Source organism: Simochromis diagramma, unplaced genomic scaffold, assembly GCF_900408965.1.
Source record: "Simochromis diagramma unplaced genomic scaffold, fSimDia1.1 OVJJ01000501.1, whole genome shotgun sequence".
Taxonomy (NCBI): domain Eukaryota; kingdom Metazoa; phylum Chordata; class Actinopteri; order Cichliformes; family Cichlidae; genus Simochromis; species Simochromis diagramma.
This window is the reverse complement of record NW_024387320.1, coordinates 6,558,143-6,582,641: the sequence shown is the minus strand read 5'-3', so window position 1 is coordinate 6,582,641 and position 24,499 is coordinate 6,558,143. Positions and strand designations below refer to the sequence as shown.

At 40.1% G+C, this 24,499-nt stretch overlaps 3 protein-coding genes across 6 annotated transcripts in view; all 3 read right to left on the bottom strand.

Annotated features, from left to right (window-relative positions):
- Window positions 1-5,786: 5,786 nt before the first annotated feature.
- On the bottom strand, window positions 5,787-11,182 carry LOC120717601 (solute carrier family 22 member 5-like). Of its 3 annotated transcripts, XM_040005720.1 has the most exons (6): window positions 9,533-11,182; window positions 9,353-9,453; window positions 8,162-8,376; window positions 7,270-7,452; window positions 6,935-7,070; window positions 5,787-6,286 (listed from the first exon to the last, which is right to left on the bottom strand). In XM_040005720.1, exons 3-6 carry the CDS (start codon window positions 8,334-8,336, stop codon window positions 6,184-6,186), a joined length of 597 nt encoding a protein of 198 aa, XP_039861654.1. In that variant the 5' UTR covers window positions 8,337-8,376; window positions 9,353-9,453; window positions 9,533-11,182; the 3' UTR covers window positions 5,787-6,183. The 3 variants fall into 3 exon arrangements, with proteins under 3 accessions (XP_039861654.1, XP_039861652.1, XP_039861653.1); XM_040005718.1 differs by having other exon boundaries at window positions 8,162-9,453; XM_040005719.1 differs by lacking the exon at window positions 9,533-11,182 and having other exon boundaries at window positions 8,162-9,479.
- A 747-nt stretch (window positions 11,183-11,929) lies between these two features.
- LOC120717600 (solute carrier family 22 member 4-like) lies at window positions 11,930-16,892 on the bottom strand. The gene is made up of 4 exons (XM_040005717.1): window positions 15,346-16,892; window positions 14,215-14,433; window positions 12,546-12,649; window positions 11,930-12,272 (listed from the first exon to the last, which is right to left on the bottom strand). Exons 1-4 carry the CDS (start codon window positions 15,553-15,555, stop codon window positions 12,035-12,037), a joined length of 771 nt encoding a protein of 256 aa, XP_039861651.1. The 5' UTR covers window positions 15,556-16,892; the 3' UTR covers window positions 11,930-12,034.
- A 5,074-nt stretch (window positions 16,893-21,966) lies between these two features.
- znf385b (zinc finger protein 385B) overlaps window positions 21,967-24,499 on the bottom strand; it is a 61,121-nt gene continuing 58,588 nt past the window's right edge. Inside the window, exon 11 of one of the 2 annotated variants that reach the window (XM_040005479.1) lies at window positions 21,967-24,473. In XM_040005479.1, the coding sequence (XP_039861413.1) occupies window positions 24,207-24,473 (267 nt within the window). In that variant the 3' untranslated portion in view covers window positions 21,967-24,206. Of the gene's footprint in view, window positions 24,477-24,499 lie in introns of both variants that reach the window. The other variant, XM_040005478.1, reaches the window with a different exon arrangement.

Sequence of the window (24,499 nt, the reverse complement as noted above, 5' to 3'; positions counted from 1 at the left end):
TTTGGAATAAATGCTAGCTAACTAAGTGTTGCTTGTGGATTTTATCTTCAAACATTTTAAGCTGTATTCTGCCAAATATCTTTTAAAATTCATTTTGTTTGTGCTGCTCAATTCCTGGACAAACAACGTGGACAAACAAATCCCCTTCAGCCTGACCTGAGCTGGGTCTGGCCTCTACACAAAATGCAGTTCAAAGACTCCAAAGAAAAGTTTTTTGTTTTGAGTTTGGGAACAGGATCGGTTGTGTTTAGATTCAGTTTCTTGTCACCTCGAGTAAATCAGAATCATTCACTCAACTTTCCTGGAGGTGGTCCCTCTTTTGTTGTGGATCTGATAATTGTTCCCCAAACAATGGAGGAAGGAGTGAGGTGTGTGTAAGGTGGGTGGAGAAGGATGGAGAGGAGGGATGGAGAGAGACTGAAGGGCTGGAGGAGAGGAAAGTGGAGCCAAGGAGGTGGAGCGAGATTAGGGTGAGAGGCAAGACTTTAGCCAGCTTCCTCTGTGGAAAGAAGGAAACAAGAAGAGCACAGAGGAACAACACAAGAAAGACAACTCTGGAATGAATCAACATGTTAAAATTGACTAATAACAAGGAAAAATAATTTATATACGATTAAATTAGTGGACAGTCTGTTACATTTTGAAAATGAGCACTTGGAATGGCTTAATACTGATTTATTAAATGATACAGCATATAAACAGCATATATTAAATATATACACAGCCCTCTGAATTCATTCAGCAAACATGAAACAATATGTTAATTTGTAATTGGTGAGGGTTCTGTCCTGTTATGAATTAATGGACCTGGTGAAACCCATCTTTGCTATTTGGTATCAAAATAAAAAATACAAATCATAAATGAATAAAACAGCAAACAGTCTAAGTGTAGTTGTCTGTCTTCAGTGGGAAACAAAGGATTTAGAGCTGCAAGACAGAAAGACTAGCTTCTTTAGAGATGGAAAAATGTTGTTGGTTTCAGTGTTTTGATGCAATTTGTTGACAATAAGTGCAAAATGCTGTCTGTTCCATCCTTTAATTTCCCTTTCTGCAGAAATCCTGCATCTTTAAAGCATACAAGGGCTTGCGACTTCTGAGTGAAGGCATGCTGGCAGCTGAAATAATGTTAGGTCATGGCCAGTCATGCCCACTCAGTTTTCTGGCATCCTGGTTCTGATAGGTAACCTGCCAACATGAGTCATGAGTCATGAGCCAGCGTACTCCGAGTGCCAGTCCCACGCCCAACTGGGAGGGTTGTATTAAAAAAAAAAAAAATCAAATTCTTTCCCTGATCAAATACGAGGATAATCAGGAAGAGTATAAGAGAAGGATAGTTGAAGTTGAACGGTTTTGAAGAGAGGCAAGGTTGCCGTGGTTTGGACATGGGGGAAGAGTGGATATATTGGACAAAATTCATGCAAGAGAAGTGAAGTGGATGGTGCGACAGAAGAGGATGATAGGAACAGGGGGAGGTACATGATCTGCTGTGGGGACTCCTAAAGCGAGCAGCTGAAAGAAGAAGAGCTTGAAGGTCCTTGAGCAGATGGGAGAATAGCTTCTCCAAACATTTTCAAACTCTGAGCACTCTGAACGGAGCTGAGTTCTTAGTTCTTCAGCAAAAACCCAACAACATCACTTTTCCTTTATTTTTAAGCTGCTTTGTTTGACTGCCAAAGCAAGTCATCCTAACTTCATCTAACCTCAACCTTTGTGTTGTCTCAAAACTATGCATTGATGTGTGCTTTAGGACTAAACATCTCTACTTTGGTCTTGTTACTCGACAGGACATTATTCCAGAGGTCTAAGAAGTAGCTTTCTAATGGAAACCCTTCCAAACAAGTCATACTCTGTCTTTTTCTACTTTGAATCTCATGACTTTAATATTTCAAATTCTGACTGAGGACTATAAAGTATTGCAACAACGTTTTGGCAGCAAACTGCCAAAACTTCTGTTGTTACAGGGGTTTTTACATTTGCTTATGATCAGTTAATCAAGTGTGTTTTGTTAGCTGCACTTGGCTGCTGCTTACACTCTTAACTCCTTTGTAACAGTTTAAGGTTTTGCTTGGTTTTTCACAGAACTGCAAAGAGTCCTGTGAAAACAGTTGCAGCGTTAAGATGGATCAACTCAGCCTGGCAATAGAAAACTTAAGATATGGGTACGATAATAGAGTGGCATCTGCTTTTGCTGACTTTTTTGCAGGGTGCTGTCACTTCCTCTGTGCTCATGTCAAAAATCTTGTGACATTATTTGGCTGGGGGGGGGGGGGGGGTAAATGGTAGGGCTTAACAGAGTTGAAAGCAAATTGGAGGTATGCAAATACTGGAATTTTATAGTGGAGTTAAACAATATGCATAATAATACAGTAGCACTAAAATTTCAGTGGTTATTAAATTTCGTATAGATCTGACGTTCAGTTAAATTAAATTTCTTTAATTTCTTTCCAAATTAAAGAAATTTATTGAATTTATTTTTATATTTATCTTACAGTGAGAAAGCGCGTGTTTTTACTGATTGATGGCTTTAAAATGCATTTTGAGGTTTCCTGCAACCAGTGTTGGGGAGTAACGGAATACATGTACCGCCGTTACGTATTTAAAATACAAAATATGAGTAACTGTATTCCGTTACAGTTACCGTTTAAAAAGGTGGTATTCAGAATACAGTTACTTTGTTGAAATAAATGGATTACACTGCGGTACTTTCCTGTTTCATATTGTCGCGGGTCAGGACTGTTTGGGTTTTGTTTGACAGCTACGTTCTTTTGTTCCAGGCGGCAGCGTTATGGTTGCCATGGTTACAGGGCGATGCTCTCTCTCTCTCTCTCTGTGACTGTGTGTTTCCTGGGTGAGAGAGCGCCTTTTCGTTGTTGTTGTTGTGCTAAGCTAACAGGCAGAATGCTACAAGCATAGCTCTAAAGAATGTAGCATCATGGGCAGTGTAGTCCGTGCTGCAGGGAGAATGGACTGCCGTTATGGGTCTGTGAGCGCGAGGAGGGAGAAAAAGGGGAATGGAAAGGTACGAGTTGTCATTGAGGAAAAACGGGAGCTGGAAGCATGTAAATATAATAATAACCACTTCAGCCAAGAAGAGAGCCTGACGAGCCCAGTTGTAATTAAGCTATTAAGACTCGACTGTACACCGTGTTCGTGTTTTCCTCCGAAAACAATAAGTTCCGTTGGAGCAGCCTTTCAACGCCTCTCTCTGTCAAGAAAAGTTGACCCACACAACAAAGTAAAGCTATTTTTCGGCTACGAGCCGACAGGGACCCCGCCGTATTAGTCAGAGGTCCCTTTACTACAGTTCGGAGTCGCGGACCTTCAGTAATAGTAATAAATCACAAAGCAATAGTACATTCACGTTGTTGTAAAAATCATGATAATCCAAAGTATTCAGAATACGTTACTGTCATTGAGTAACGTAACGGAATACGTTACAGAATACATTTTGGGGCATGTAATCTGTATTCTGTAATGGAATACATTTTAAAAGTAACCTTCCCAACACTGCCTGCAACTGAGAATCTTTGAAGTATGTTTGGAGGATTTGAAGGGCACCGCATTCAGAGAATCATCCGTGTATAGAGTGGTAGCCTTTGGAGGTGGAAAATGGAGCCCCCATATAGGAGCCCACAAGTGCGCTTCCTTGAAATTTGAGAAGGTTTTATCCAGTTTGAGGCTAGATTTTTTTTTTTAAAGTCAATGTTTTTTTTGCCAGGTAGCCCAGAAATTCAGCTCTTACTGTGGTGATTGCAAAGGCAGGAAAGGACTCTTGTTACTCATTATAAAAAACATGTAAAGCATGTTAAAGGACAACATAAAAACAGCTGGCTTTATGATTTACATATTAAAGGGCAAACTTATTTATCCAAAAGCATTTTGGATAAATAAACATAAGATCACTTTGCTCTTATGTTTTGAAGGATGTTATTTAAAAAGTTTCAAACACACAGAAACCCGGATGAACTGATGTGGAACTCCTAAACTAATCATTATGTGAAACTGTATAAAACGGTCATTGATCTGAGTTGTCATGGAGTCTTTATTTGTGGGTTAAACATTTTTTAAGAGGAACAAGTTTCCACACAAAGTTTGATAAAGAACCTTGAAACTGAATAAGTTAAAAAAAAATAGAAAAACATGTAGAACAAGTTAAAACCAAAGAAAACAGGTGAATTTATGTTTCACATATTGAAAGAGGAAGGATAAAGTCCTGTTTTGTAGTCAAAACAATTTGAATCCTTAATTTTCTCTTTGTCCCTTATGTTTTAAAAGACAATACACAGTTTCAAACACACAGAAACATGTGAGAACAATGAAGAACAAACTTCTGAATTAACCATTATGTGAAACTGTGTGAAAGTTCATTGATTTGAGTTGCTGCGGAGTCGTTAAATAAGAAGCTGAAGTGACTGCTGTTACTCATTAAAACTGAACAAAACACGTACAGCAGGTGCATTCACATTTCACTTATTACATATTAAAAGAGGAAGGGTAAAGTCTTGAGTCTCTGTGTAAATGTTTGTTGATTTGTGGTGTTGTGGAGTTTCTATGATACCAGGAACATGTTTCTATTAAAGAATACATGCCGGGTTATTTCAATTTGGTGGCTGTGGCTGCCACTGAGGACAGATGGAGCTGTGCTGTAGTACAGTTCATGTCATCAGTTGCAGATATGTTATAGTTTAGAAGCTGATGCTGAACAGTTTGGCCTTACAGTTGACTTGAATGACAGTTCTGATCTATGCAGAGCCTAAAGTAATGTAATTAAACATATGAAGTGTCAAAACTGCTGTGCAAAAGCTCTATTCTTTGTACTTTGTTTTGCCAAAACATAAGAAAGAGGAGTAAAGATGATTCATTTAAATTACTGCACAAATGTTACAGTTTAAAGTTCCCATTTGAACCCACTTATTTGGAATTACCAAGCCTGAACCATTCAGATATGACAGGATGGGTCTTTGCTGTCACGTTGTTTACTCCAAATTCTAGCCCAATCTTCTAAATGTTTTGGGATTCAGAAGATACGTTTTCCAACCTTCTGATGTCCAATTTTAAATCCGTGCAAACTGTTGCCTCCGATTCCTGTTCAGCTCACAGGAATGGAACTTGTTCAGGTTTTCTGCTGCTGTAGTCCATCTGCTTCAAGGTTCAATGTGATTTTTGTGCACACCCCTGTTGTAACAAGTGATTTACTGTTGCCTTCCTATCAGCCCAAAGCAGCCTGGCTATTCTTCTCTGACTTCTGGCAGCAACACGGTATTTTCACCCTGAGAACTGCTGCTGACTGGATATTTTCTCTCTTTTGGACCATTTTCTAGAAGCCCAAGAGATGGTGGTGCAGGAAAATCCCAGTAAATCAGCAATTACTGTTCAATTCAGTTTAATTTAAATAGGAGCCAACTCAAAGGTCTTTATGTTGTAAGGCAGAGAACCTACAATAGAAATTTCTGAAATACTCAGACCAGCTAGTCAACACACCAGATTCAAAGTCACTTTAATCACCTTTCTTCCCCGTTCTGAAGCTCAGTCTGAATGTCAGAAGACCGTCTTGACCATGTATATATGCTTAAATGCACTGAGTTGGTGTCTTATCACTGGATGATTAGATATTTGCATTAACGCACAATTGAACAGGTGTACCTAACAAAGTGGCCGGTGAGTGCATACCCAGTGTCTAATTGCTATTTGTGTCTGAGCAGTTTTTAATGTCATTTTCTGATAATATGTCCTGCTGGACTGAACCAAGGACTGAACCAAAAAATTGCAATCTAGCAACAAAAATCTTCATCTGAAATGTATATTTTCTGATCTTTATTTCTTAAACACATTCACATTCATTTGACTGACAATAATGTTTATCTCAAAGGCACGGGTGTTTCAAACGATGGAGGGGAAAAACGCTAAACTAGACCTTCATCGTGGTAAACTTTTCCCCCCTTTGCTTTTAAAAGGTAAAAAAAATTACACTCATTGTGTATTAGCTCCCCTTGTTCTGTAATGTGGAGAGAGAAGCTGCTATATTGCTGGAGATTCTACGGTTTCTCTCACAGTCTTTGAAGTTGATGGAGACAGAAAACAGTACAACCATCTTGCCAGAATGGACTAAGGTCTTTTGTTTCACATTCTGTTGTTGGTGGTAGCGTTGGTGAAGGCAGCTTCATTCATTTCTGTGTCCGAGTCTTAAAAGCGCGTTGAACAGATGATCTCAGGCAGAGACGTTTGGTCTTTAGCTGATTTCATGTCATCCTTCTGGGGTGGCTTGAAGGCACATGGCCACCTGAATCTGGAAGCAGATGAAAAGAGCTGCGTCAGTACGGCTGATTCTTTGTGGCTTTTTTTTTTTTTTTTTGCCTTTTTTGTTTTATATGGAAAACACCAATATTTTCTACATATTGCTAGGTCCATATATATTTGGACACTGACAAGTTCTATTTTTTTACTGTTTTCTGAAACATGTTCCAAATATAGTTATATAATAGACATGGACATAATGTATAAACTCTCAGCTTTCATTTATGGGTATCCACATTCAAATTGGGTGAAGGGTTTAAGGGTTTCAGCTATTTAACATGTGCTACCCTCTTTTTTAAAGGGACGAAAAGTAATTGGAGCCTTTGCTCATAGGCTATTTCATTATGTCATTATCAATTAAGTCGATAAAACGCCCATCTGAGAAATTGCTAGAAAGACAGAAAGTGGTAAACAGTGGTGGATGATCGCAGGATTGTGTTAAAATGCTTTCGTTCCTCACATTTGCAATGCTTTGTTCAGCCCATTGAATTAAAAATGAAAGTCTGCACTTCATCTGCATCTGAGTTGTTTCATTTACAAACCTATTGTGGTAATGTACAGAACATTAGCCCTTCAAATATGCCCCTGAAAACAGAACACAACCCTCAGTAAGAGCAGTCATAAGGTTGGACAGACTTACCTCTGAATTGCTTGCATCTGATCGATGGTGTCGGGAAGCGGCTCTCTAAAGGTCTCCGGAAGAAAAAAGCAGAGCACGACACTGACAAGTGAGAGAGAACCCACAAGCATCCACGGCAGGAACTCGTAGAACACAGCTGCGGACAAGACCAAAGCAGATTATACAAGATTAGTGAAGTCAGTCTTTGTCTGCTACAGACTGCATCACTAACCTGCAGGTCAGTTTACTAAGTTTAGAGACAGGTAGCTAAGCATTAAGGTTGTTTTTGTTTTTTTTAACTTATTTTCAACACACCAAGACTTCCCTTAAAGATAATCTGAACCCAAATATCTCACCCAGCTGCAGTAGGTATGGGGAAATAGAGGATCCCGCTCTGGAGAGCATGGCACAGGATGACATCACTGTATTTCTGATGACTGTGGGAGAGAGCTCTCCAGTGAACATGTACAAAATGCCCGTGCCAACCAGAACGCCAAATTTACCCAGCAGCACCAGGAACAGGGTGAGAGCTGGATGGCCTGGAGGGAGGGGAAAGACCGTAAGCTTTTGAGGATGGAAACAAATTATTTAGAAACACTAACCAATAGTCAAAGAGCCTTCCCTCTCTTAAATGCCAGGCCAGATTTTCTATATATGTTATTTTCCAACAGCAGCATGCAGGTTGCAAACATTTAAGGCATATTTTACACATATTTTATGAATGCCCATGCTATACTATTGTTTGATCTGTGATTTTTGTCTGTTTTTTGGGGGTTATCATGCATAATAAAGCTTTTGAAGCTATAAATGACATGTTATTGTCGTGAAGTGAAAATCATAGTACACACACTTTTAGAAGGAGTACTAGGAGTATAAATGCACTATAACTTGGTCATTTTAGCCAGGTAGCTGGTGGCTGCTAGGCAAAATGTTGATGTCATAATATCTGATATAGATAAGAACCTTTAAAGGCTTGCAGTGTACCTGTGTGTCAGTTTTGTGTATTATCTGATGAAGAGTGTTTTCGAGCACTACTGGCATATTGGCCCAGAGATGAACTTGTGACCTGTCCAGTCCTGCTTCTCACCAAAAAAGGCTCTTAAGAAAATCAAAGTTACTCTGGGGCTTGGCCAGACAAACAATTATGGGTTCAAAATATTTATTGTTTAGATGAATTAATGATTATGTTCACAAAGAGAGTGAGAAAAGTGCAGTGGGGGAGTACTAGATTATAGTGGTCTCACTCACTGTGCAGAGTGACCTGGATGAGGAAGAGTGCTAGCGCCCCCAGCAGGGAGAAGCTGATAAAAGACAGGCGGCGGGAAAGCCTGCATGCACTTAGCCAGCTGACAGTGTATGCTGGTAGCTCAACGGCTGACAGCAAGAAGTAATTCAGGAAGGGGTTGCCATAGAGTGTAGACATATTGAATGACAACCCAGAATAGGTCACATGTGTAGAAAGCCTGCAAACAACAAGAGAACAAATTTTAAAAAAAAGAGAGAAATGAAATCCTGTTAGCATCACTGAGACGCTGTAATGTCGAATATATCAATAAACCAAAACGTCGGTGACGTAGAAACTTGTCCAGCTCACAATCTATCGCAATTCACAGGTTATGATTATTAAAACAGCAAATGTGATGTGAACCTTGACAACAATTTGCATGAAGACCCATTAGATCAGGGACGGCCACATACAGCCACATTGATCTGAACTGGGATGAACCAGGGAAGCACCTCTTTCGGTCAGTTCTGTACTAGTTCTGAAAAAACAGGAATTTTTCTATGTTTTGATTGTTATTGTTTACCTATTACTTAATTACTTGGGTGTTGTATGAATGACAACAGGGGGTGTCTCTTATCAGTAGAGAAAAATTGTAAAACTTAAAATACAGTTAAAAGTCCAAAATGTCTGCTATCATTCACATTTTATAAAGTCATCCAATGGGCCACATTGTAGTCTTTGCAGTGCCAATTCTGGCTCTGAGGCCTTATGTTTGACACCCCAGAATTAGATGTTCATTATATGTAAGTTTAGTTAAATTCTGAACAATTCTGTAGGAGGAGTGAGTCTTGTGAATTCTTGAGGGGCAACTGGATGGATGATGGATGCTTCATTACAGGATGAGCAATAGCAGGGTCCGTCGGCTGGAATAGCTAAAACTGCAAAAAAATTAAGTTTTCATGAGAATGGCACTAAAGGAAAGGTCACTGACTGTTCAAAGGGTTCAAAATACATCCTGATGATGTCAGCATGTCCAAAGAGATGTTGGCGGCCACAGAAGTCACTAGTAATGTCCTCCCTAGTAACCTTTAAAACATGGATTACTTCCTTTTAATGTTCTTGCTCCGGAATAATGAAACTATCAATTATGCTATACTGTAGTTAGCAAGAAATCAGTTCCTGAGAGCACCTGCAGAGGAGAAGGTTCAACTCACCAGAGAAACCAAAGTATGAGTGTGACACTTCGAATGCTTTTGGCCTTTAGGAGGTCCAGGAAATTGAGGGTCTCAGCCTTCTTGCTATCAGACTGTTGAACCTACAGTGACAGAGAAACGTCATTGCAGTGGCCACAATAGTTTACAGTGTGGAACAAAGTTGATGTCAGAAGCCCTTACATTTGCAGAGAGGAAGATAACAGGAGGAGCTTCCACTCCGTTCTCCAGAGCCGCTGACCTTAACAAGTGTTCTGCTTCTTGCAAACGGCCTTTAGACACTAGCCAGCGAGGAGACTCTGGAATCAGCCTGGTGGACAGACAGACACAAATCTAGATTGTCTGCAGTTCATCAGTCAACACATCACTTAGGTGAAAACACATCTACCTGAGTAGACAGAGACAGTGTTAATTATTCATTAAGTTGCTGTTGAAATATATAAGTTCAGAATTTATCTCAGAACAATAAGAACACCTGTAAAATTAGTGAAAATCTACTCCAAATAGGTGTAGATGGCATAGTCACGCTAAAGAAAGGTATAAAGTTTCACTTCAAACACGCATTTAGTGTTTGCTTAGTTGATCCACAGTAGAAATACAACATCCATGCTGAAAATAAATGAGCAGGAATGTGTGCTAGACGTCAGCGGGTTTGTCTTGAGTCTACAGTCCTGTTTGCAGTATTCATGATCAGGATCTGAGCTGGGGCAATGAGGGTCCACTCCTTTGGTAGATAATGTGATCAGAAGGTCACATTCATTATAATATTTGCAGCCGAGTGTGAAGTGGCTGGGATGACTGAGACCATGCTTCAGTTCCATTTTGGTGGTTGTTTGTCTAAAAACTAACTATTGCTTTCTTTGGGTATTTCTCAATCTAGAATACAAGTGATGGGAACATGGACTATGAGATGGACAAGTGCATTTGTGTGGGCTCACTTGTAAAATGTGTGTTATGTCAGGTCTTTGTAGTGAACAGAGAGTGGAGCCAGAAGACTTTGGTTTACCAGTTTATCTATGTTTGCACCTTCAACTATGAAAACAAGTGTGACTGAAAGAATGGGTAAGAATGCAAACACACCAAAACCATTTTCTGAACTTTAAAGGGTTTGCCCCCTTTAATGATCTCATACAGCAAAATCCAGTTTTGCAGAAATGAGCATCTAACATGGCCTTCTAGGCATGCCCAGCATGAAGGAGACCTAGAGAGATTACATATCTCTTTTGTCTCAGGTTCCCCCAACAAGGAAGCAAAAGGACATCTGGATAAGTGGAAGAAAGTGATGGATGGATGGATGGATGACGAACAGACACTAAGCTACACATTTAGCTTAATGTTGGTGTTAAGCATCAGTGTTGGACAATCGTACATGTTTTCGGTCAGAAAGAAAAATCTCATGATAGGCAATGAAAATGACCTAAAATACTTTTTACACTGAAGCGCATTTACACAAATTCCTCAACATTCTGTCTATCGCTCACTCTCCATTAAGTCTAACTCTGAAAATGTCACCAGCAAAAAAAAATCTTGATAGTGTAGTGAGGTCATTTTACCACCAGAGGGGGAGGCTGGCCAGCCCAGGCACGGCCATTAACAGCGACAGGTGTTTCCAGTTTCTGAGCAAGTAGGCAGTAGCAGGAAGCAGCATCATACCAAATACATACATGAAAGGTAAACATATGCTGGAGTAGAGAACTCTAGATGAGCCAGCGAGGATCTCTGAACCTGTGGAGAAATTTCACAAGAGGGCAGAAGTTGCTTTTGTTTTTTGTTTTTGTTTTTGCCTGTCCCGTTTGGCTCTTTTGCCATCAGAATTATTGTCTAAAGGCGAAGAAAGATGCCCAATGGATTTACTTTACCAAATGGACCATCCCAGTCTTGCCGTAATGGTCTATTTGATTCACTTTTTATTGTTTATTTTATTTTATTTTATTTTCACTTGCTAAATACGGGACAGATTTGACTGGGGAAAAGAAAGGGGAGAAAGAAAGAGGGAAAGAAAAACAGCGGGGAAGAGGGACGTGGATAAAGGGCGAAAAACAAAAACCAACAAAATAAGCAGACAAAAAATACATATATCAATCACCTGGATCACCTGTTGAGAAAGAAAAAAGAGAAAACAAGCAGAAGAAGAAAAAAGAGCAACATAATAAACAACACCACGATGATCTATGTGAATATAACAGTAAATACTAAATATTAAACATTATTGTGCAGCACGTAAGATCGACAGCGCACAGTGTGCTTTGAGGTAGGAGCCAAAAAGGGTGTAGTTTGTGTGTGTGAGCACCCGTGTGTACACCTGTGAGCATGAGCGCGCTTGTATTTAAAAGGTTCCTTCATGTAATGATCTGCTAGAGGGTGTGGGGAGCCACAGCCCCGTCCACCAGGGCATGAAGCAGGTATGGAGGAGATCAAAACTCCAGACATCCAGAGGCCCCCAGAACACAAGAGACCAACAGAGGGGCAGCCGCGCCACTGTCCCAGAAAGAGCTGAGGAGAACCCCAGATGAGGGGTCACTCAGCAGCCGTGGAGCAGAAGCCGGGGGGGTTGCAGTGACGTGCCTGTGAGCTCCGCCGGCAGCCAGCTGTGCCAGAGTGACCGAGCCCCAGGCCGAGGGGCCAGGGGCACCCCACCCCCCCGAAGGGGGCAGAAGTTGTTGATTAAAAGGTTTACTTTATTTTTCAATGAGATTTGATTAAGAAAGCAGCAGTACAGCATGCAGCCAGTGGAAAGTAGTATCCTGAAAACAAGAGAACACACTTACCCAATACAAACAGAACTATGTAGCTGGTGAGCTGACCCATGCCAACCATGTAGAAAAGCACAGCGAAGACGGCCCAGGACCGAGCAAATTTCAAAGCAAGGCTGAAGATACTAAGTGTGGCAATCGCACCAAAGAGAACAGGCTTCCTGCCAAACCTTTAGCACAAATACAACAAAAGCGCAATCAGCCACAACATGAGCACATATGTTCTTCTTTTTATATATTTATCTTTTTGTTTTTTTAAAAGGAATAAAGCATTAGCAGCTAGCATGACCACTATCCAAGAACGCAACATATTTTATTTGGTACAGTGTGAGCTAGCTCACAGCTAACTAGCAGACATGTTTTAATGAAAAACATTGCATTTATGCTAACTTTAGAGACTTTAGAGACTATAACTTTAGAGAATTGTTGAACTGTAAATTTACCGGTCAGATAGCTGTCCAGAGAGGAAACAGCCACAAAGTCCTCCCAGAAAGTAGATGAGAGAGGTCAGTGGCTGTTTCCACCGGTTGCCACACACAAGGTTAAACTAGAAGACAAGGAAAACATATGGATATTCTGAAGCAGGCATAAAAACATAAAATATCGAACGCGTACACTGGAATATAAAGCAAACAGGCGAATGTAACCTACAACTGGAAGGGGACTCAGCAAGCTCGCAGGCCACTGCTCGGTCTCACAGTTATACAGAGCACTACTTTCTGTCTTCCAGCTGGCCCTGTGCAGACTGTTAGCTTCATTAGCATCCATGTTGCTTTGTTTAGATGGGTTTGTAACATCAGTTTTTCTCTGTCCTGATTTTACTCCTCAGGCTGTTTGATTTCTTATTCCTGTCACTGTTTGTATGACCACAAGTGGCATAAAGCTAAGCTAACTTTAGAGGGTTTCCTCAAGCAAAAGCTTCTCATAAATCACTGTGTGGTAAAGGATTCGATGTTGCCTTTACTGACTCATCATCTACATCGCCTAGTTGCCCTGATCTATGTCTCCTGCCTGTTTTCTTGGCTGACTGTTTGCCCGATGTTTTGCTTTCAGGTAACTCCTTTTATTGGCTGAAACTGTCTGTTTGAAGTCGTCTCTTTGGAACCATTATTTGTATCCTGACTTTGTTCAAATCACTGTGTGGGCTTAACACACTACAAAAATAAAATTCAAATATTGTAATTTACACGTAAATTTACTAAGCCATCCTATTTATTTATTTATGTATGTTTGCCTTTATTTATTTATTCTATGTTCCATCGATGGAGTTGCTCCTCCTATCTTAGTGCAGTCATTTGAGGCAAACCACCAACTGGCGGCTATTGTAACAAGCTCCAGCTGGTTTTACAAACAGAAGCTGGCCAAATCATTAAATCCAGTTATTATAGTTCTATATTTTCTAGTTCGTTTTCATGTTGATTTCATTTAGACTTTTCAGAATTGTTTTTATTGTTCGAGCATTTTTAGTTTTAGGTAGTTTTTTTTTTCTTGGTTTCTGTCTCAGTTTTAGTCTTTTCAGTTATTATTGTATGGAGGGCATATGTAAAGGGCAAGATTTAGAAAAATTATTACAAATGTTTCAATAAAAACAGAGAACTGTTTGAAAACAGTCTTGAAGACATCCAGAGTCTCAATAAACATGTCCATGACTACTGCATCAGGCAAGTTTTAAATAACAAACTAAGATAAAACTAAGATTTTTTTTTTAATTTTAGTTCATTTTCCAAATTCACAAAATCGTTTCAGTTTTAATCTTTTCGTTTAAATTGCTATTTTTATTTTAGTTAACTAAAATGTTTGTTCTTTTTACCCTTCCAGTTTTAGTTTGTTGTTACATTTTAGTTAACTGTTATAACCTCGGGCCAGATTGCATCCCAGCTAAATGTGCTCCAATATAAACACTAATACAAAATAGTGAGGGGGACACTTGACTTTAACAGTGAAAATGGGGGGGGGGGAAACGATTCTAAGTATGTGTTATATATATATATATATATATATATATATATATATATATATATATATATATATGTATATATAATTTAACCAGGAAGTCCTTTGTGATCCAGGGAGATTTGGATCTGGACAATATCATTTAGACAGTAACAGTACCTCAGTGACTACAGTCGACTCGTAGTGCTCTGTGCTGTAGATCCATCCATCTTTGCACTCCTCCTGCTTCAGGCTGGACAGCATGACCCCTGTGCTTGCTCCGAGTGCAGAATAGTTGTAGATCTGGCCTAGGTTGGGTCTGATTCCCAGCTCAGACAGGTTTTGCACCAGGTCCAGCTCATACCGGCTACAACTGCTTCTTTCCAGCTGCCCGGCCACCTGTTGAGCAGGAAACAATATATTTGTTATTGCCAACTTGCACTGCAGCAGCAGGGAGGTGACATGTGCCAGAGCAGGCTACATCAGTTCAGGTTAGACCAGTTCTGACAAAAGTGAGGATCACAGCTGGATCCAGAGCACCAATATAAAGTAAAGTTTCACATTGCCTTCACATTGTGTATATATATATATATATATATATACACACAATGTGAATGTTTAAACTTTTATTATTAAATTGTTATTATTTTCTTTCCTCTACATTTATGCATCAGCACAATTTCAATTATTGTCTGGTGTGACATAACAGCAACAGCAGCCGCACGCCCCTGCTGTAGTTTTTCATTGTTTTACTGTGAGAGATCTGAGCACTCCGTCCGCCCTTGTCTCACTGCTGATAACAGTTTTCATTGAGAACAGCTGAGAACGAAATCTTGCACGTGTAGCTTCTTAAATATCAGTTTCACTGCTTTGCGAACAATAGTTACTTTACCTCCTCTGTGCTGATATCTGTGTGGGAGTTGAAGAAAAATGAACAAATGTGAGGACAACAAGTTACTGACAAAGTAACCGTCATGAGCTTGTGCAGTGCAAGAGACCAGCAGGGGTAAATGACTTGGATATCTTGTTGCAGATTTAAGTGAGCTGACTGTTTTAGTGCGAGGCTCTCTCACGCTTATATTACAACAAAGTAATTCAACTACAGCTGCAAACAGCAGAGGAGCAGTGGACAGAATAAAGGGCTTTTGTCATGTTTGTTAGCAGCAACCATCAGACCCACAACAACTGTGTAAACAGGTAAAATTCATCTGCACTGACAGAAATGACACAGATGACTATAAAGATTGTGCGTGAATGAGTGATTGTTTTTGACTACTCTGTGAATTACATCCAGAATCATTCAGTTCTTACCTGCAGTGGGATGCTGGCCTGCATCCAGTCCTGGCTCAGGTTCCTGTGTGCTGGGATGTAACACTGGTGTGGGGGGCTAGCCAGCAGAAAGATGACAGACAGGATGTTGTACCCGGCAGGAAGACAGGTGACACACAGCAAAAAGAAGACTTTCATCTGAAACCGGCCCCACGTCCCAAGAAATGAGATGGATGCCTCATAATCCTGCATTTTACTGGCCTCTGTTGTATTCTAGTTCACTCTGCTTGTTACTTCTCAGCCTTTAGTGTATTGTCACTGAAGAAATTCAGTCACAAATGAATAAAAAAACATTAATACTGTCACGATAATGTGCATACAAGTGGTAAAAAAAAATACCAATAAGGAGGCCAAATTAAAATATGTGCAAATCACTTGTGTTGCGTCAAAGAGAAAAAATCTTCAGCTACTGCTGCATTGAGTGCAATATATCGTGGCTGACTTGATAGAGTTATTGTCAGTGTAGTATCAGTGTCAGCTTCCCTCTGGAGGAGCTCGCTGCTGCTTCAAAACTTTTATCCCTGGCAAGAAAAAAAGAACTCCACCTCTAACTCCTCTCATTCTCCTCCTTAAAAATCTGACTTCACATTGAAGCTACTCATGACAACTCATCATACCAGAGAGAGAGAGAGAGAGAGAGAAAGCAGGCAGCTGAGGAAGAGACAAAGTGCCTGTTTTACAGGTGAAAGGTCTAAGCAGAGCGAGTGCAGCATTTAGACAGTTGCAATTTATTCATTTTTTTTTTTTTTTTATCAGGTTCTTTGGTTCAGGACATTCAATTTGAAATAATAAAAAAACACACTACATTAACTCTCTGAGCACTAGGTTATTATCAGTGATGATCCTGACTCTAACCATGTTTTATCAAATTTGTAATTTGTTGTTGCTACTTTTTGTGTGTCTCCAAGTACAGGGTTAGGGTTTCGCCTATTGTCATCAAACCAGATGACTTACAGTGCCAGATGGTCCCTTTAAGTAGGTTGTTTTTAAGATTAACTGTAAATATTACGTAAAAAAAAAAAAAAAGAGAGAAGTTGAACGATTTAATGACTCTGGTGTTTGTCAGTCCACAGTAAAGCTGCTGATTGCTGTTCTTCATAGATGCCCTGCAATGTTACCAAACAGTAACATTGATGAACCTCAGAAACATGTGGCACAGTTTGAATTTGCAACAGAACATCTGTTCTCTTCAACATGTTTTCTTCAACACTTCTGGGATTCATTGTTCTAAAGCAAGATGCCCACACATCCCAACACAACAAAGGGACTGTCAGGTCCTGAGGACCATCGCTGGAGCAATCAGGAAACACAAGCAGTCCAAACAGTGACAAATGACCATCTGCAGGCATCCTGACCTCAGCAAGAGCCTGGCAGGTATCGGTCAACCTCGAACAGCAGCTGAAGTTCCCTGATCACCCTGCAACCAGACGTTTTTGTCTGGTTTCATCTGTCTGAATCAGATGAGCAATCCATGTTTCTGGAGCTTGTGCAAAGCTGCTGAAAGAAAGCTCTCCAAGGACACTGGACTGATCACCAGCTGTGAGTAGACAAGATGGTGAGCCAGGTATCTGCTGGTGGAAGCTGGGTGCAGGGGTTTTATGGTCCATTCTCATGGCCTTCAGAAGTTTGGGCATTAAAGTAGAGAGGAAGATGTCTCCAGACAGATGTTTGGACACAAACCCAAGTTTGGATGAAAGAAGTCACTGTGTCCCAACACCATATTATGGAACAAGTGCATTATATGAGGGTTGGGTGAACGACATAAAATCAGGTTGGGTGATTCAACAGGATACAGGAGAACCTCAAGAACCAAACATGTTAACCAACAAAATTGTTAAATTAAAAAAAAGAAGAGGAAGAGAAGATGTTCAGCAAGCACTAGGACGCTTCATGCAGAATGTCTGTTTCACACACTAGCTCCACTACCAGGATCTGAATTGGCAGTTCTTCTAGGCTGAAGACCTTGCTGTCATGTAGACAAACCAAGCTCAGAAAACAGACACTAAAGCCTCTTCATGATTTTATATTTATATTTTTTGTATATTTGTATATATCTGTACAAACATTTTTGTCATCTGATGTGTTCATCAGACAGTGAATGTTAGAAAGAAAGCACTCAGGTTTTGTCAATGGATTTTGGGAGGTGTTTTAATAATAAAATTTAAAAAATAAACCTTTAGAGGCTGAGTTATCTGTTTTCAAACATCCAGACCTGAACTTTGACAACGGCATTGCCCAAGGGATGAGTGTATGAAAATTCAAATGAGCAGGTGCATTCAGATGGAACAGTCTTTAACCCACCAAAGTCCATCCATTTGCATTTGAGCTAGTCTGCCTCCTACGTGCTGTACCCAGCAGCACCCTCACCTAAACCAAACAGAGTGGTATCTCTGCTGTGTGAGAAAGGGCAACTTCAGGATGATGTCCTGACTTCATTCACCTGACGCTGAGTTTACGTGCCAAAACAACTTATGTTTGATCAGCGACGAAAGCAGGAAATTAAAGTGCCAAGCACATATTGATGATCATTAGATCATGCCTATATCAAAATGTTTTTTAAATAGCTTAGTTCAAGTATCTGATTTCATGTTGCACAATCAAAAGAAAACAGATGGACTCTACTGTTGGAAAAAACTGCAGGGAGAGTAAAACCACTCTGCTGACCCACGTGAGTTAGCTTTCAGCAGGACTATTTTACACAGTGCTGCTTTAAAGCATCATGACTAACACAGGTATATATAACAAAAACATTTGGTCATAATTCAGTGTTGTGTAGGGTCTGTGTGACAGCGTTTCTTCATCGAAGTCTTCTTTTACTTCAAAAAGAATAAACACGGCTGATGTAGGACATACAGCAGTTTTTAATGAAAACAATTTTTTTACAGGAATAAAATAAGAGAAATGTTGCATAATATAATTTGCATATTCACATCATAATAAACAATTTTCGTTAAAAAAAGAAGCTGACAAGGGTTCTCTAAAGCAGGAAGACTGGAATATAAAGGGAGACATCTTTCACATTCATCTCTGAGCGCACTTCAAACATTTCCATTCAAGGTCAACCGTGAAGGATTTGAATGAAGATGGCTGGCTAAATGTATCGAAGCTGAACCGTGTGTGTCACCAGTTTTTCCTTCCCACTTTCAAACCTGAATGCGCTTTTAAAATATATTTGGCGAAAATTGACAAATAACACATATAACACTACACCAAACTATGTTTTGTAGTTACCTCAAATATATGAGATGCTTAAAAAGAAAAAGAAGAAGCCCTGTGTGTAGTAGTTTGGGTGAACCGCTCCTTTAAACATTTAATTTACTTCACTGTTTGCATGACATTGATGTTCATGGAAATGGGCTCTTTTGTTGAAAGCAAATAAGTCAACATTTATTCCAAGAATGCACACACACTCAAACACAAACACACTCACCATTTAAACAGTGCATCCCAGTTTAATTCATACCAGTGTTGCAACTACAGGCCCCCGAATGTAAAGTCTACCAAGCCTTAAGTGCTGAGAAAAGCAGCATCTGATCTGTACAATATTGCACCCTGATGACATCATGGGACAGGAAGTTGAGAACAGCTGATTCGATGTAGAAGAGTCAGACAGCCATCATTAACACAGATTGACACACAAGAACTGAAGTAAGTTACTGAGCTGTGAGATCAGTTACTGCATAGAAAACACACACACACACACACACACACACACACACACACACACACACACACACACACACACAATAAACTGTTTGTTTGTTACTGGAAGACTGAGAGGCTTCAAGTTCTTCAGGAAGAGGCAGGAAGACATTTAAAATACTGACCACTTGAAAACACAGAAAATTCAATATTGACGATGACGATTTCCAAATGTGAGGGTTACTGACTTTTTCTGCTCGTGTTTCTCTTTCTGATAGTCTTTTAGCTGTGAGGCCTGGTGTGCTTTTTTCTTGCCATGGCAACAAAAGTATTTACATAAAAACAGCGTAGTGACATTTACACCAATGCTGTAAATGTGCTCGTGTTAGCTATTGATCATTTCTAAATGTGCTAAATTTCTAATTAAGTATATGAAACCAGAGATAACCTCCAAAAACCAAAGAGAAAGAAACCATCCTTTAATAATCACTACTGTTTCAAGCAGTGAGGGAGGCAGAAGAATATTTGAAACACTAGAAAATCATTGGTCAGGTCTAACAAAGCCAAAGTCAAGAGGCAACTCATGCTGCTGAGAGTTTAAAAAGAAGACTAACACATAGAATCAGTAGGTGTTAACACCCAATGCAATATGAGGATAGGTTTGAAGCAGTAGAGCCATTGCAGTCCTGGAAGGAGCTCTGGGGCTGTGAGCAGGGCATGCTGGACTTCCTTATGTGTGCTGTGACTAACCTCTTTCCAATCCCAAGCAGCTTTATTGCCTGAGACAAGGAAGAGGATGCATCCTGCAAGCGGTGTCAGCCAGGCTCATGCAGCCTGAGCAACATCTTAACTGGATGTCAAAAAGCGCCGCAGATGGTGGGATGATAAGGTCCTCACAGACACCACAAACAGACTTCTAGAGGGTCAAAGCTAGTTTTCCACTGTCCTCCACTTCTGACTTCAAGCTTCTGACTGACAGAAAAGAATTCAGACCTCATAAAGAAGCTTAAAGAGGTAGTAGGGATCACACTCTAACCTATCTAGATGTACAAAAACTTCCCATGAACTGCAACAAGCCAGGTTCCAGTGTCTGGTTGTTGAGGCCATTTCCAAAGTATAGTGTGCGTCCTCATTTCTAGACTAAAGTCAGCTGCTGTGGGCAACATCCATGTGGAATTTCCTACAAAAAACTAACTTCAAGGTCAAAGGACTAAAGAAAGCCAATGAGGAGCTACAGCAGCCAAGACTAGCTCAAGAAGGTGAAGCTATGGAAGAGTTCCCAACAAAGCATAGAGGACACAGACAATGCTGCCACCAGGCTATCATGTGAAGGCCACCACATGCTGCGCTTCTGATGTTTACATCACCCAATAACCCTGTAGAAGAAATTAATGTAAAGTTTTAAGAAAATGAGCACATTTATCCAGTAGTAGACCACTTTTACCATTAAAGGATAGGTTCACATTTCCTCAAGTCTACTGTAACACAGCACTCACATGTCTGTGAGTCATTGCTCAGTGTCGTTGATAATGTTGTCCGTACTGGCTGCAAATAAAATATGAACCCATCCTTCAACTCCAAAGTCATTAAGACTGACACCAGTGTTAATCTGACCAATCACATGCTGCCTTTTACCTGAGCGGGCACGTGTTCCTCAGGTAGACCTGTCTGCACAGTATCTGACTGCTTTCCTGTGACATCGCGTTACATCAGAGTATTTGTTATACAGTTTGATGAGGAGACACCATGACATCATTAGTAACATTAACATTTTCTCTGGTTTCCAGTGCAACTGTGAAAACAATAACCTGAAGGTTAAAAGTGCTAAAAGAAGCTATCTGCTAGCAGTACACCAGACTGACAGCCAAAAGTCCTGCTACTGCCCTCTAGAGGCTCCAGTGCTCAGTGTGTTGGACAGAAAAACAAACATATTAAAGCATTAAAAGTTGGGACCCTGTGAACAGTTTGTGTGATAATGCTTGCTCAAAGGCCCTCTAAAATGCTTTTTTCCACATCCTTCAACCACGTCTCCTTAAAGCTTCATCACATGACCTGAATGACTGAAACGGAAAATTGAATTAAATTAAACAAAAAAAAAAATCGATTAATGCTTACATAAATCAGCAAATGCGACAGCACCGTAGCACCCAGATATTACAACAACATAATGTAAATGTAGGAAACATACACAAGATGAAAAGTGTACTTTAAATTGATCATTTTTTCATCGAGCCTCAAAGCTTTGCACCAAAACAAGATAAATAACCACCCCATCAACAAAGAAAAAAGAAAACAAACAAACGTCATTCTGAATGTTGTTCTTCTTTGTTTACCAGGCAGCACAGAAATTCAGCAATGGTTAATTTAACCTCCTAGGACCTGGCATCCACATATGTGGACATCACATTTTGGCTTATTTAGACCAAAATATTCAATTTTGGTGTACAGGGGCCTGATATCCACTTACGAGGACATTATACTGCCAATGGTCTATCGAAATTTTAAACGAATATCCTTATATGTGGCTCTCATTTTTCTTAGAAACAAAAATCAGGTAAAAAAAAAAAAAAATCTGGTAATTCTTTGTTTTTACATTCATCGGGTCCCAATCAGCCCAAATATCAAAGAGAAATTAAAAATGCATGTCGTGGAAGAGTTCGGGTCTTAGGAGGTTAAAGACAGGATTTGACTATTGTTACTCATTAAAACTGAATAAGTAACGAAGCACGTAGAACAAGTTAAAGCCAAGAAAACAGGCCCCTCTGTGTATCACATATTAAGCGAGCCGGGGTAAAGTCGTGTTTTTACTCAAGGTTTTGTGGTCCAAAAAAACATTTTAGCTCTTCTGGATGGCATAATTTTCACTTTCCTGTTGTTCTTGGAAGACTGGATAAATATCCTGTGATGCTGGCGTGTATTCACACACTCAGTGGGTTTGACAACACAGATTTTTCTCTGCTACTAGATCAAGTCTATTTTTATTATCCTGGGTAACAGAGCTGGACTATAAAGAACAAGTGAAAAACACAAAAACACACCTCACTTCACCCAAAGCTCTGAGATGTAGCTGGAGGTTCAGAAAACAGCCAAGAAGTGGACCTTTGAGTGATGATGAAAAAAAGGTAATATGAAGGCCAAAGAAAGCTTTAAAAGCTAATGGGTTCATCGCGCACCTTGAGATAACCATCCCTGGACCAGAGTGCTAAATGGACCAAAAGTCTTAATTTAAGCAGTTATTGAAAAATCAAGAAAAAGCTTTAGGTAAATATATACAACACACAATGTAAAATAAATAATTAGAGCACAAAAATAACCAGAGAAGCATTAATTAAAGCTGTAGGTAAAAGTTTGTTTTATCAATTGAGAGTCCGTGAGCTTATTTGCAGGTTGTGGAAAGTTCTAGTAATGTTTTAAAACGTCTCTCCAACTCTTCAGCTTTCAGAAAAGTTCTGCTCAGATGCTTCAAACTCCAGAAAGTTCAGTGACAGCAGGAAGGTTCAATAAAACAAAAGAATCAGACAGATGGCCCTTTTCTCCATCCAGAGTCCAAAATCATTTTTCAACAGGCAGCGGAGACAGGTGGACAGGACACGGGGACACTAGTCACACATTAGTCACACAGAAAGCAGAAAACACAGTCGGAGACAATGATGAGCAAACCTTTGGATAACCATTAACGGTTATGTGACAATGTTGATCCGAGAAGCTGTCTGGTTTAAACTGCTTTTCATGTTTCCACTAAAGAATATATCTGCTTTAGTGCAACTTGGTGAAGCTGTAGCCACCACTGAGGACACAGAGCAGGATGTGCTGTAGTGCTGTGTCAGGTCATGTCACCAGTTGCAGATGTTTTACACTTTTTAAGGATTTTAAAGCTGATTTTAGTATTTACGTAGCTCACGTGTATCAAAATGTAATAGTTTTGGGACAAAAAACAGAAACATTTTACAAATTGAATTGCATACTTGCCTGGCAGTTTGGATGCAGGGAGATATTAGAACTGAAAAACAGGTGAATAAAAAGCTATTTTATTTATTTCTGCTCTTTTTTTAAGGAGAAAAGTGAAATTTTTGGTCAAGTTTTTATACATCAGTAACCAAATAATAAGGTTTTAATGACATCACCAAACAGATCAGTAGGCCAAACAATCGCAGAGGCTGAAAACAGGCCGCCTGTTCAACCAAACAGTTCACACCACCGTGTCCCCACTAATAAATAAAACCATATAGGTTTTATTGTAAACCATGTAGGTTTCGGAGCTGCACGACAGGACGTCTAACTGTTTTTAGAGATGAACAAGCAAGGCTGGTTTTAGTATTTTCATGTGATTTGTTGACAATAAGTACAAAATGCTGTGTACTCCATCCTTCAACTTTTTTTTTTTTTTACTTTCTTCAGGAATTATGTATATGTGAAACACGAGAGTAGCATCTGAGTGAGGGCACGCTGACAGCTGCAGTAGTGTTAGGTCACGATAGACGACGTCTGCTGAGTTTCTGACGTCTTATTTGTGCTGCTAAGCTCCTCGAGCAGGTGATAGAACAGCTCCTCCAATCCTCTTCAACCTCTGAGGGAGAACCCGAGCTGGGATCTCGAGCAAAATGTTCCCATCAGCTTTAGTGTCTGGCCTCATCAAAACGTCCAAACTTCCTCAAAACCTACCCCCCAAAAAATGAGTAACAGCACTGTTACCTGTGTTGGTAAGAGTTTGGGAGCAGGTTCTGGGTTGTCTTTAGATTCAGTGTCTTGTCAGCTCTGACAAATCAAAATACATTAAAAGCCTATTTTTTTGGCCAATGCAGGCTGCTAAAAACGGATATTTGTTCTCGACTTGGCTTTCTCTAAGGTGGGCCCTGTGTTTTAGATTTTGCAGGTCTCTACGGTCACTTAGTGCTTTCTAAACAATGTTGAGCAACTTCTGTATTTTTTGGTTTCCAGGAACTTCACATGTCTCAATGAAAGAACTCTTTTGTTATTTTTTTATTCTGTTTTTTCGTTCATCCAGGTTCAGGATTATTTAAACGTACATCCCCTCTTCTGGTCGGCAAGGGGCAGTTCACAGTTCACAACTTTCTTAGTGGGGAGGTTGCAGGTTTGAATCCCTGCAGTCTTAATGCGATGTCTCCCATGTCCCCGTAGTGGCAACAAAAAGCATGTCAGAGGTCAAAGTTCGCTGGTATGATTTCCCGCTTCTGCTGGCATCAGTACGGCGTGAAGAGAATCGATCCTTGGCTCGCTCTGATTGGTCCAGGTGCTGGACGGAGGAAGGAGGCTGTGAAAAGGGGGGAAGAGGCCGGAGGGCGAGGGTGGATAGAGATCGCAGGTGTGAGGGGGGAGGATGTGGGTGTGAGGAGGGGGGAAGAGGACAGAGAGGATGGAGGGAGTGATAGAGAGGGGGTGAGCGGAGTAGATGGTGGAGCAAAAGGAGTGGAGAGGAATGAAGGTGAGAGCGCAGGCTTCACCAGCTCCTTCTGAGCAAACATGGAGAAGAGAG

Coding starts and splice junctions, on each gene's coding strand:
- LOC120717601 (XM_040005718.1), bottom strand. CDS start 8,435: ATGCTAACAGGATTTCATTTCTCTCTTTTTTTTAAAATTTGTTCTCTT. Junction 7,453..8,161: donor CATCCAGGTCACTCTGCACA/GTGAGTGAGACC, acceptor CCCTCCCTCCAG/GCCATCCAGCTCTCACCCTG. Junction 7,071..7,269: donor CCCATACCTACTGCAGCTGG/GTGAGATATTTG, acceptor TCTTGTCCGCAG/CTGTGTTCTACGAGTTCCTG.
- LOC120717600 (XM_040005717.1), bottom strand. CDS start 15,555: ATGCAGGATTATGAGGCATCCATCTCATTTCTTGGGACGTGGGGCCGG. Junction 12,650..14,214: donor AGTCGACTGTAGTCACTGAG/GTACTGTTACTG, acceptor CTTGTCTTCTAG/TTTAACCTTGTGTGTGGCAA. Junction 12,273..12,545: donor TCTGGACAGCTATCTGACCG/GTAAATTTACAG, acceptor TTTGTGCTAAAG/GTTTGGCAGGAAGCCTGTTC.